Genomic DNA, 12,686 nt, shown 5'->3' on the forward strand with positions numbered 1-12,686 from the left:
ATGGTTCAACTTGCACTACAAATGGCGACATCTGTCGGTGACTTGATGACAGTGCTCCAACCATGCTTCGCCGCCTCCGCCCAACTTCCAGCAGCCAATCATATAGCAGCGGGGCGTGTCTTGCTTTGACGTTCACCTCACGTCTCCTGTGCATGTTTTTCATTACGTAACGAAACACCCTCCGCTAAATAATTCTTTCCGATTTAGTGCTGAACGGACTGCAGCCTCCACACAGCACGTCCATCACTACTTTAAAGGACTGCGAGATCATTTATTCAGTCTTTGTGTCTGGATTAACTCTTCTTCTGGGTGCGCGTTGATGCTTCTCAGATTTATTTTATTTTAATTTAGATTATTTTAGCTCGCTAGCCGCTAACAAATAGAAGCACACGACTCATCGTCAAACAGAGATCATGTACGAATTTGTTGGGATTATCGTGTGAAGATGAGTGCAAGGACACCAACGCACGATGAGAACATTTGTGGAATAAAAGAAGAGAACGAGCAACATCCACTGCCGGGCGAAGTTTGCAAGCATTCTCGTTGTGCTACACAGCAGGTTTGTACACTTAATCTCATTTACTTTTTAAAGAACGACTTTCTAGTCTTAAAAATGTTCATGTTACGGGTTTGCATTTCAGTGTAATCTTCATGACTGTATGACGACCAGATGAAGTTGTTAGGGGGAAATATGTTCAAGGTTTTTCCCCTCTATATTTTCACTTCATTATTTATTTGGTAGGGTTATTTTTGCTGTGACCGGTGGTACGGTTCAGATGGCTTCCAGATCAAATGGCTCCCAATTCTAGCTGTGACCATTTGAGCAATGTCAATCTGGTAATTTTGTGTTTCCTTTCTGCAGATTCATCACAAATTGTTCAACCGCATAACTCTTCAATTCTTCTTTAATCACGTGAAACAAAACGTCTCGTTTACGACATCCAACGGGCTGGAAGAAATTACATAACATAGTAAAATCATAACAAACATAGTAAATCCATTAATACATTATCCAATCCGCTTATCCTCACAAGGGTTGCGGGCGTTGCTGGAGCCTATCCCAGCTGTCTTCAGGCAGTAGGTGGGGTACACCCTGAACTGGTTGCCAGCCAATCGCAGGACAAACATCCATTTGCACACACAATCACACTTATGGGCAATTTAGAGAATTCAATCAACCTACCATGCATATTTTTGATTTGTGGGAGGAAACCGGAGTACCCTGAGAAAAACCACACAGGCACAGGGAGAACATGCAAACTCCACACAGGAAGGCGAGGGCCGGACCCTAACCATAACCCACGGCCTCTGCACTGTGAGACGGACGTGTTAACCAGTCGACCACTGTGCCGCCAACCTAGTAAATAACACACACACACACACACACACATACACATACACACCCACACACGTATATACATAAAGGAAGAAAGCTGTACAGTAATACCTGGGTCTGTTTCACAAAGCAGGTTCATCAAACTCTGAGTCTAATCCTGAAAAGTCTGAGTTGATCTATTCTGAGATAGGAAACTCAGATTTTCCGATTCCAGAACATCAGATTTGAATCAGTTTACTCAACTCAAAGTACCTTCACCTGGAGATAAACTCGTGCACCATAACCATGAAAAGACAGCATGAATGGGGCCCCGATTCGGCGAGTCACCATGGCGCCGAGGGAGGGGCGTGGGTAGGGTTGGGCATCATTTGAATTTGGACGATTCCAGTTCTGATTCTTTGATTCAATTCCGGTTCCTAACGTTTTTTTTTCAGTGAAGATAACTTTAAACTAATCAGGAATACAGTCTATACATTATTAACGTGGTAAATGACAATTCTAGCTGCAAATGTCTGAGTTTTGGTGCAATATCTACATAGGTGTTTAGAGGCCTATTTCAAACAACTATCACGCCAGTGTTCTAAAGGTACAAGGTGTTTGCTCATTGCGTCAGAAGGCTCAAGGATATTCGAAAAACCTTGTACAATCATCATTAGCACTAGAGAAGCTTGACAATTGACCGTCCTTTGAGTAGGCTGACTATCTGCAGCATCATATTTGTGAGGCCGATTAACAGCTCAAAATGGCCAGAACAAAATAATTTCCATGTGAAAGTCAACAGTTGTTCTTAGAAATTAAGGCTATGCCATGTGAGAAATTGTCAAGAAACTGATGATGATCCTAAAAACGGCAACTACTCCCTACCTTCTCTATTAAGCTAAGCTATTTTTAACAGTGCCAATGATGATTAATTCTCCAGTTTCATACCTCTCTAATCATTGCAGAAACATGTATATAAATAGCGACCCAAATGAATTAAATGTAGACGTCAATATTGAGCAGCTGTTGGAAGCTAGACGCCATGAGATGTAACGTTAACGTTTGCTTGATGCCGTGGCTCTCTGCATGTAGCAACAACAAAAAAAATCTCTACAAAAGTTATTTCAAACAGTGTTTAACAGTGTTGGGTCACAAGCGTAAAATTTACTTTACGACGAGGATTTCACTTTCCATCAGAGGTGGGTAGAGTAGCCCAAAATTGTACTCAAGTAAAAGTACTGTTACTTCAGAATAGTATGTCTCAAGTAGAAGTAAAAAGTAGTCATCCAAATAATTACTTGAGTAAAAGTAAAAAAGTACTTGGTGAAAAAACTACTCAAGTACTGAGTAACGGTAGCGTTTCATTTAAACAATGCGCCTTTCCCTGAGAGAGAGAGAGAGAGAGAGAGAGAGAGAGAGAGCGAGAGAGCGAGGGGCGTACATGCACTATCCCCTTCTTCACAAATCTATGTAAATCTAAGTAAAGTAAAATAATCTGGATTTAAAACTACTCCTAGAAGTACAAAATTTCCCCAAATTTCCCCAAGTAAATGTAACGGCGTAAATGTAACTCGTTACTACCCACCTCTGCTGTCCATGAAGGGTATCCTTCGTCTCCTTCTTTTTCGTTACTTTGTTGATCTCCTGTCTCCAGCAACGATAACCGACTCAAATCAGATGCAAATTTTCCTCTGTTTCAGTGGCGATTCTTCTCCTAATGAACGTGGATTGCAACGCTTTGTGGTACATACCACCAACGACTGTACAGGAGGGATTTAGCAGTCGGTGCCGCGATATGTCAATCCTCTGGGGTGGCACCTGGGGGTCCAATCAGATTTCAGGGGGGTCCAGTGCTACCATGTTAGCTAAATGTTACCATCGTAGCTCGGTGGAAATGATGTGTACTTAGCGCCCAATTTTATTAATTTGATTTATATGGACACATTTATTTGCGTTACGCGACAGAGACAATTTGGATTGCGAGAGGGGGTGGGGGTGGAGGGGCGATTTATACTCCAGTGCGACTTATATATGTTTTTTTCTTCTTTATTATGCATTTTATGGCTGGTGCGACTTGTACTCCGGAGCGATTTATAGTCCGGAAAATACGGTAGATGTATAGTCTACTTAAAAAATGTATCTTAATCCAGATGATTATATTTCATGCAGCCACTTGAAGAAATAAAATTCTATTTTCAATATCTGTATCCAAACGTCATATCCAATGACCAAAACAGACACGGACCGAGCACACATAAAATAAATATATTGATAGTTAATCTTTGCTTTTGTGCATAAATACCGTATTGGCCCAAATATAAGACGGCCCTGATTAGAAGACAACCCCCTCTTTTTCAAGACTCAAGTTTGAAAAAAGTTTTTTTGAACACCAAATTAATTTTTATTCAGAAAATAATTACAGTACATCTGAAACAAATGATTATAACAATATATTTGAGAGAAAAGGCATGTTATTTTGCCTCATTCAAATCTTAATATCTGAACATCTAAATATGTAAACTAAAGTGCAATCACATTCGTAAATTAATGGCTTCTGGTTTTTGAAATGTAAATAAACCAATCTACTGTGATCAAACAACAAAATTGCAATAACTGCATTAACCATCACAGTGAAGTCTAAGTAACAGTAGTCTTGAAACAAATCTGAATAAGGAAAAACATTGCAATAAAATAATGCAAACTGGTTTAACTTGAGAGTAGCTGAGATCTATCATGACAGAACATTACTCCTCACCAACAGTTATCCGCCTCGCTGTGCTCAGTGTCGCTGTCCTTAATCCCATCCTCTGGCTCCTCCCATAGCACGTCATCCTCACATGACAGGGGTTGCTTTGGCCTGCGGAGTCAAGTTCAGCATTCGGTTCAATGATATCTGGCGCCATCAAGCGTCGTGAATGGGTATAATCTCTAGACCCCGAATATAAGACTACCCCCACTTTTATCTTATTTACTCTTATTTCAATGCAAAAAACACTGTCTTATATTCGGGCCATTACGGTATATGTTACATAAATGCAGTTTCATTTCAATGACAAAGTAACAAAATAGTAAATACGGACAAAGACGTCTTGTGTTTCACCCGTTGCACTTGGTTAAAGATAATTCACTTATCCCACATACCGTCTTCATTGACCAATATCCACATACTGTCTTCACTGACCAATCAAGAAAAAGTCCACTCGAAAAGAAGTCAAGCCAGCCTCCCCTAATTTCTTCCCCTAATCAGGCATTACGGTAATAGGTCGCCGACGAGCAGCAAAAGCCCCCTTCAGAATAAAAGCATGCCATTATGCTGAACTGTACATCAATGCTTCGGGTTAAAAATAATTGTATTAATTTAGCTCTCTGTTATAATGCAGCTAGTTCACTTCTGAGAGAATGTAGAATGGTTCATTTGAATCTTGAGATGTATTGAATAATATAAATTGTATTTGAAATATGGATATGTCTGCAAGTATAATTTTAAAAATTAAAATTAAAAATTATTCTTTAGCAATTGTGATACCAGACCAGTTCTGGAGGACACTAAACCACCCCAGATGTCCACCAAAAGCAGTCCCATGCTAATCTTTTGTTGCATTTCAAAATAAAAGTCCCCTGAAATATGCATATATCACAGTCATCAGGCCCGACTTAAAAAACCCCATTAAAAGTTATCCTTTAACTATTGTGATACCAGACCACTTCTGGAGGACACCTGACCACCCCAGCTGTCCACCAAAACAAATCCCACCCAAATCTGATGTTGCATTTCAAAATAAAAGTCCTTTGAAATATGCATATTTCACTTTCATCAGGCCTAACTTAAAAAAAAAAAAGATTACCGGTAAATATTATCCTTTAGCTATTGTGATACCAGACCAGTTCTGGGGGACACTAGACCACCCCGGATGTCCACCAAAAGCTATGCCATCCAAATCTGATGTGGCATGTCAAAATAAAAGTCCCCTGAAATATGCATATTTCACTGCCACCACCCCTGATTTAAAAAAATTATTCAAAATTATCCTTTAGCTATCGTGATATAAGACTAGTTCTGGAGGACACTCGACCACCCCAGCTGTCCACCAAAACAAGTCCCATCCAAATCTGATCTTCCATTTCAAAATAAAGGTCCCCTGAATTATGCATATTTCACTGTCATCAGGCCTGATTTAAAAAAAAAATCATTAAAAATAGAAACACCCCAAAAAAATTGCAAATTACATCACAATTCTTAAGAAAAAAAAATCACAATTAGAAAAAAAAATCACAATTGGATTATTTTCCATAATCGTTCAGCCCTCGTTGTAAATAAAGAAATCGTCCCTCATTTTCTTAACTGTATCTTGCTCTTTGAGTAATCTAACATAACAGCATGTTGAGGACAGAGGATCTTGCAAATAATGTAATAAGTTTCGCCACTTTTTCTTCAAACACTTACTCCTCTTTGCTCATTTCCTATTTCTCTTCTACTCCTCTAGGACTAATCTTGATAGAATCCAGTTTGAAACTAACAGAGGTGTGAGGATTACCTAGCTTCCAAATAATCAATTGAGATTCACCAAAACTATTTTTGTACCCAGCTCTATATAAGGATGATGCCACGAATGTGATGTACCATGGGCAACGCTGAGAGTGTGGTGGTGCAGAAGCGACTGGCCCGTTTCCGTCCTGAAGATCGGCCAGTGATTGAAGGAGTGTTTGACCGCCTTCAGGGCAATAATGTGGTCCCTGCAGGAGCCCAGAAGAAAACACCCGCAGGAAATACTCTCACCCTTGAGATGCTGCAGGTAGTTCTATCCATATGAAACAGATTAAAAAAATATTTGATCCTTATATCTCACAAAACAAAACAGATTTCTAAGTCTTTCTAAATAGCATTGTACAAATTATATATATATATATATATATATATATATATATATATATATATATATATATATATATATATATATATTTTTTTTTTTTTTTTGTTTGTTTGTTTTTTAAACTCTATATTGACATGCAATAACTGATTGTTCTCTGTTCCCCAGTCCTCCATGTGCATGCTGGCACGAGGCTCCATGGTAAGGAGAACATACGACTGCATGTGTAGTATTGACTTTGGAACCAAAGCAGCTGGCAAAGTCAGAACATCTGCCGCTTCGGGAGTGTATCGCGAGCAATTGGTCATCTTCCTTGCAGACACCCTGCAGGGTACTGCAGAAGAACGAGCTCCTCTTGTCATGGCTATGTCCCTGGGTGGAGCATGCTCCAAGGTTGTCACCTATGAGCAAGTAACAGAGGTGAGGAAAGGATCAGTAGAAATATATTTGTTTTCATATCCATGAAAGAGACATGTTTTCTTTTCATAGTTCTTACAGGACCTGATCTCCGCTGTAGTTCAGATTTTACTCGATAAAGGATACCTTCAGGGGTGGAAACCAGACAAAATGGGTGATGGCTCCCATTGTGTTAAACTTTTGGCAGAGCAGATGTGTTCAGAACTGAAACCCACAGGTAAACTGGTGACATTTACAGTATGTTATTCTTGTGATTTTAAAGACAGACTGGAGGCGTTGCAGGAGTATTTAGATGCCACTAAACTAGTTTTATATTTTTAATGTAACATATTATTATTTTTCTACACTATTAACTTCATTATCTTGAAGCTTGAGCCTTCACACATTATTCTACACTATTAACTATTACGCTATTCTATGGCATTGACTTTATTATGTTATTCTACACCATTAACTATTGTTATTATGTGAAGGCTGAGGCCTTGACCCGTCATTCCACACCAGGGGCCCGCAAACATTTTTCCTGTGAGAGCCACATAACTTTTCTCTTCGCCGATGGGGGGCTGGGGTCAGTTTGTAACAGATAAAGTGTGACGATTGCAGGGGTGCCTAAATGTAAACATTTATTGTTTTCCAGAAAGCCACACAGAACCAATTATTAAAACCTTTTCCGGGATCTTCACAGAAAAAAGTCAGGAAATAAATAAAAACGCTATTAATGAAATAAATAACACTATTTATGAAATAAAAAATAACCAAGTAACCTTTTCTGGGATCGTCACAGAAAAAAGTCAGGAAATAAATAACACTGTTTAATGTTGTAAAAATGTGCTTTATAAATAAAGTTGAGTCATGTTGATTGTGACGAAAATGTTTCATTTTCTTGAAAGACCAGGGAGGCTATGATGTTTCCTGTTTGGAGGACTGGATCTTCAGAGTACCCCAAGTATCTTTGTACCTGGAGATGTTGGTATCTGAGGGACTAAATGTTTGGTCAAGTGTGCAGCCAGCCCTCCCTCTGTTGCCTCTTTGTAAGGAGACACCCTGGAAAGATCTACGGTGTCTGTTGGATATTCCCACCCTCATGTTTCTTGCACCGCAGGTTAGTGTCTGACCTACGGTTGTCCGAGTCACCTGTTTTTTTTTACGTGAGTCCAAGTCGCGTCACTTTATTTTCGAATATCTATGTCTATCATAATAATAGTTTTATTTTTATGACTACTTAGGTAATGAGAAGAAACAAAGTACCTGACACATAAACCCAAGCAACAATCTGAACAGTAATCATTTTCTAGAGGTTAAAATTTCTGGAGTGAAATTGACTCCCTCCTAGAGCACAAGATGTACAAAGTACATTTGAAGAAAACAGGAGTGTGAAAACAGTATATCAGTTGTCGTCATACACAGATTTTGGAGGTCCATGAATGAAAATGAACATCCGTTGTTGCTGTTTACAATTTCTAATTTTGAAATGTATAGCACTAAATAGCAGGGCTGGGACGATACACTTTTGTCCCGATCCGGTACGGATCCCGGTACTTGGGTTGCGATCCGATACGTATTGCGATACCTAAATATGATAAAAATATATATTTAAAAAACTGAGGCATGTGTTTCCACAGTTTTAACTTAAGTGCCATTTTACATTTCAAGTGTCACGATTGAAAAGTGCATAAACTGTTTCAGACACACAGGAATGCAAGTTAGAAAAAATGAAAAATATAAATAAAACTCCAATCGCTAAGCTCAACGTTAAGGACCTTAAATGTTCCAAAACATTACATTATAGAACGTGCAAAACATAACATACCATAGGTATTCTGCCCCCCCTGAACAGACTGAGTGCAGTTTGGCAGATAGCGAACAATCCCTCAAAAATCCCGTGGGAAATGATCTAATTTGTGTGCCTGTGCGGTTCAGCGCCTGGCAGCGTAATCATGTCTTTACTACATTGTAGTACTCTTCCTTACCAGCAGGTAGCAGCAGCAGCACGTAGCTAATTGTCTTTGTTTAGAGACAAGCGAATTAGTGACGCATGTTCATCCAAACAGGCCCATGTTTCACACTGAGTAAGTATCAATATGAAACATTATAAAATACTTTTTTCTTTGTGATTATTTAATTCCTATTCAAGACGTTATAATATAATGTCATTCAATGTTAAAAAATACTTATATAAACAATATAACACTTCTATTGTTAAAATAAGCTTTTTTTTCACAATTTCAGATGGTGGTGTGCCGCGGGATTTTTTTAATGAAATAAATGTGCCTTGACTCAAAAAAGTTTGAAAAACACTGCTCAATGTAACAGCACGTATCTCAATACAAGGACCCACACTGCTGCCAAGTCGTGCAGAGCTTGAAGAGCACTCCGATCAAATACACTCACACAAACACACACTTCCCCCCAACCCATGCGCATCCCCACACACACACACACACACAAACACAGAAATACATAAGGTATCGAAAATATCGATACGTTGATGAAAAAGTAAGGCCTAAAAACTATCACGATACATCGCAAAATGATGTTTTTTCCCAGCTCTACTAAATAGGGTTATTGATTTCATGATTCATGTTAAAAATACAATGTTTTGCATTTCTTTCGGTGCATGCATATGTGATTTTTTTTTTCTTTTCTTAAAGTAATAATGTGAAAATACTAATAATCATGATCAATCATATTAGGCATGATAATAGTGATATGAAATATATGTGTTAGTTGTCATATTGCTTCATCATGCAAATGTTTAAACTTTCCAGCTGCCTGACAGATGTAATGCATCTTGGAGACTTGTGTTTTCAACACTGTTGCATGGGGAGAGCTTCACAAGGTTGGTGGCAGGTCTGACGAAGTGTGGCCCCACCTTGCTGCTCATCAAAGACACAAAGGGATACGTTTTTGGTGGCTTTGCATCACTCAGCTGGGAAGTCAAACCGCAATTTCAGGGTAAGAGGTGGATAGTCAAAGTCAATTTATTATACCATTATTATAAGTAAAAATGAATATATATATATATGTATATATATATATATATATATATATGTATATGTATATATATATATATATGTATATGTATGTATATATATATATATATATGTATATATATATATATATATATATATATATATATATATGTATATGTATGTATATATATATATTCCATTCTTATAGATTCAGATCCTTCAAGAGCGAGGTTCTTCAAATTCAATGAAAACGTCCTGCTGTGTTCTTGTTAAAGTAGGGAAGACGCCAGAAGAAGTGCATGAACTGCACCTTGATGTGCTAGCATCATACTTGAGTGATGTGCACATCTTGACTTTATACTCGTGGTCACAACGTTGTTTTGAAACGGTTACATTCCAAGTCGGGGGGGCGTCTTCTTCAAAAAGACAGTGATAACAATGGATATCGTGCGTGCTACAACCATAAAAGGTCCGAGATGACTAGACGATGCATTTAATTGTATTGCGAAAACGACCTGGAAGGTGGCAGCAAAGGTGGTACGTGCCTGAGTAGATTCTTTACACACACATACGTGACATGACACCCACGGCGCTACCAAACTAGTTTGCTTCGCGGCAGCAACGAGCTGCGTGGTGCATCCCCTCCTCGTTACCAGGGAAACTGTAGTCATCGCAACATGTGACATAACGGACCAATCACGGGAGCAGCAACAATTTCTGATGTGTGCGCTGCATGTGTTGCAGACCTGTCGCCAACATGTCTCACGGCACAATGTGTCGGTCACGTGATGATGTAATGCGGCAGTTGTCGCTGGAGTATAAAGAGGCCTAAATAATAAATAAAATAAGCCTTTCGGAGAGTAGGTTGAGATGAAATTTGGCCGCCTCGTGACCACGTCACACGCATGACGGCCGATTAGTGGGCCGGACTAAAATCCCTTGCTTAGTCGAGCCCATTTTTTCAAATGTCCTCGGCCCCAAAAATGGGCGTCCGGCCGGGCCGGAGGGTCCGAAACAATTGCACAAGGAGTGAAGATAACACTAATACAATTATTTATCTTCATTCCATGTATTACTGTTTAACTTCATTCCTTGTGTTATTCATTGCAGAGAACTTGGCTTTGAGCTTTGTATTTTGTAATTTTAATTTGTTTCTATTATTTGTACTTCATGAATTCTGAAATTGTGAAAACCGTTTTATTTTCTCTGACTCATTTGTTTTAAATTTGTGATTTTTTTTTAAATTAAAAAATCTATCGATTTTTTAATTTATTGAAAAAAAGTAAAAAAGATGATTTCTTATCACAAACAACAGAAAAAAATGTGGTCGGGATCAAAATTCTGACTACAAACTAAATACAATACATTAATAGTTGAACAAATCATAAATTCAAGTTGCAGGAACAAAACTGAGGAATGGCTGATAAAAATGAGGAAGTAACACAATTTATTTCAATACGGTGGAGTGATTTGAATACTGTGGGTAGTCTGTTGGCCTTTGTGTCATATCTTCAACGTCTACTGTATTTGTGTGTTGCCTGTGTGTGCAGGTGACTCCAGATGTTTCCTGTTCTCTGTATTCCCCAGACTGAGAGTTCATACAGCTACAGGTTACAACCAACACTTCATGTACCTCAACCAGAATCAGCAGACCATGCCCAACGGACTGGTGAGACAAAACTTGACAACGCATACTGGACTGTAACTTCATTTGGGCTACAGACCGTAGGAAAAGGACCAAAATGTCCTGTTAGTTTGTGAGAACGGACAGTATCTGTTGTTAGCCAAACAGGCTAAAACTTACAGACAAGCACCTTGCTCAGATTTTAATAACTGAGCACTTTGTGTTTTTTGTAATGTCATGTCATGTTATCTTCCAAGCCGTTTATCCTGTACAGCATATATGTCAAAGTCAAGGCCCGCGGGCTGGATGTGGATGAGAAAGTTTTCTACGGCCCCTGGGATGATATTGCTTTATTATTAGATCCGGCCCGCTGCAAGCCGGTGTGGGTAGCAGAAGTGATCGGGTCCTTCGCGCCTGCTGATGACGTCACGCGTTAAAATATATTGTAGCGTCTTCCAAGAACACAGACGTAGTTTCATTATCACATTTTATTAGTCCAACCGGCTACTGTGGGCCGCAGCCGACGCCAATACAGTACGACAACCGTTCAGTCAAGCTCTCCTCTTCGTCCTCCGCTACTCTCGCTCGCATGCCCTCCCCTCAAGCAAGCCGAACGATGCATTCATTAACCTCGGAAACAACACCACTTGGCAAGTCACAAATTCGACCACAACACAGATAAACCAATTCGTTACACTATTTCTGGAACATGTTTCTTTGCATCTATGTTTGCCACCCCCTGGCTGTTGTTATAACGAACATTACCGCTACTTTTGCGAGGATCGTCCTTCGGTTGTCTATATGCCGACTCAAGACTTTACCTCACTTTTCGTGGCTTTCAGAATCGGATTGTGGTGAAAAGTTATTCGGAGTAAAACACGCTTTATTAAGAAATACTTTATGTTAGAAATCTCAACTTGTTTTATTAGTAGTAATTGTTGGCATTTGATAAATTCATTGAGTTTCAACGTAGGGCTGAGATGTCCCACACTGTGAGCAGGCATTGAACGCTCCTCGAGCGCTAAGCGTTGACAGCGAGAGATGTGCTTTCTTTTCTTCCTCCTCCTTCGACACAGCTAGCTAGTAGTTTGTTGGTGCCAGCAAACTCAGTAGTTGCAGATTTCTCGTGTTTCACCACGTTTGTTGTTGTGTGTAAATGTTAAAAGGTGAGTTTAATAAGTCAGGTAACTGCTGTACATAATAGCCTCTCGTGAGTGATGTCACGTTGATGATCACTAGTTAGTTATTTCGGTTAGTATGCTTACTATTCTAATGATGAAACGTGTGAATGTGTATTCTATGCATTGTTTGGCTGTTTAATTGCTTAATACAGAGAAATTTAATGTTTAGGCATATTGTTAACTAATGGATATGCATTGGATGATGTTGCTAGGTTATTCTTTGTCTGTGTTGTTGCAGACCACAGTAAATAGACGTGTCTGTCAAGTGGAATATGGGCCTGTGTTCTCTGACAGGCGCACCCACATCCA

General features: G+C 39.2%; 1 protein-coding gene across 1 annotated transcript in view; it reads left to right on the plus strand.

Moving 5' to 3' along the window:
• Positions 1 to 162: 162 nt before the first annotated feature.
• Positions 163 to 12,686, plus strand: part of meak7 (MTOR associated protein, eak-7 homolog) — a 31,353-nt gene continuing 18,829 nt past the window's right edge. Inside the window, exons 1-7 of the mRNA XM_086029073.1 lie at positions 163 to 559; positions 5,902 to 6,108; positions 6,352 to 6,603; positions 6,673 to 6,817; positions 7,491 to 7,702; positions 9,369 to 9,555; positions 11,123 to 11,241. Coding sequence (XP_085885199.1) covers positions 5,938 to 6,108; positions 6,352 to 6,603; positions 6,673 to 6,817; positions 7,491 to 7,702; positions 9,369 to 9,555; positions 11,123 to 11,241 — 1,086 coding nt within the window. The 5' untranslated portion in view covers positions 163 to 559; positions 5,902 to 5,937. The remainder of the gene's footprint in view (positions 560 to 5,901; positions 6,109 to 6,351; positions 6,604 to 6,672; positions 6,818 to 7,490; positions 7,703 to 9,368; positions 9,556 to 11,122; positions 11,242 to 12,686) is intronic.

This window comes from Filicampus tigris, chromosome 4, assembly GCF_054856515.1.
Source record: "Filicampus tigris isolate MCC_2025a chromosome 4, RoL_Ftig_1.0, whole genome shotgun sequence".
In the NCBI taxonomy this organism is placed as follows: Eukaryota; Metazoa; Chordata; class Actinopteri; order Syngnathiformes; family Syngnathidae; genus Filicampus; species Filicampus tigris.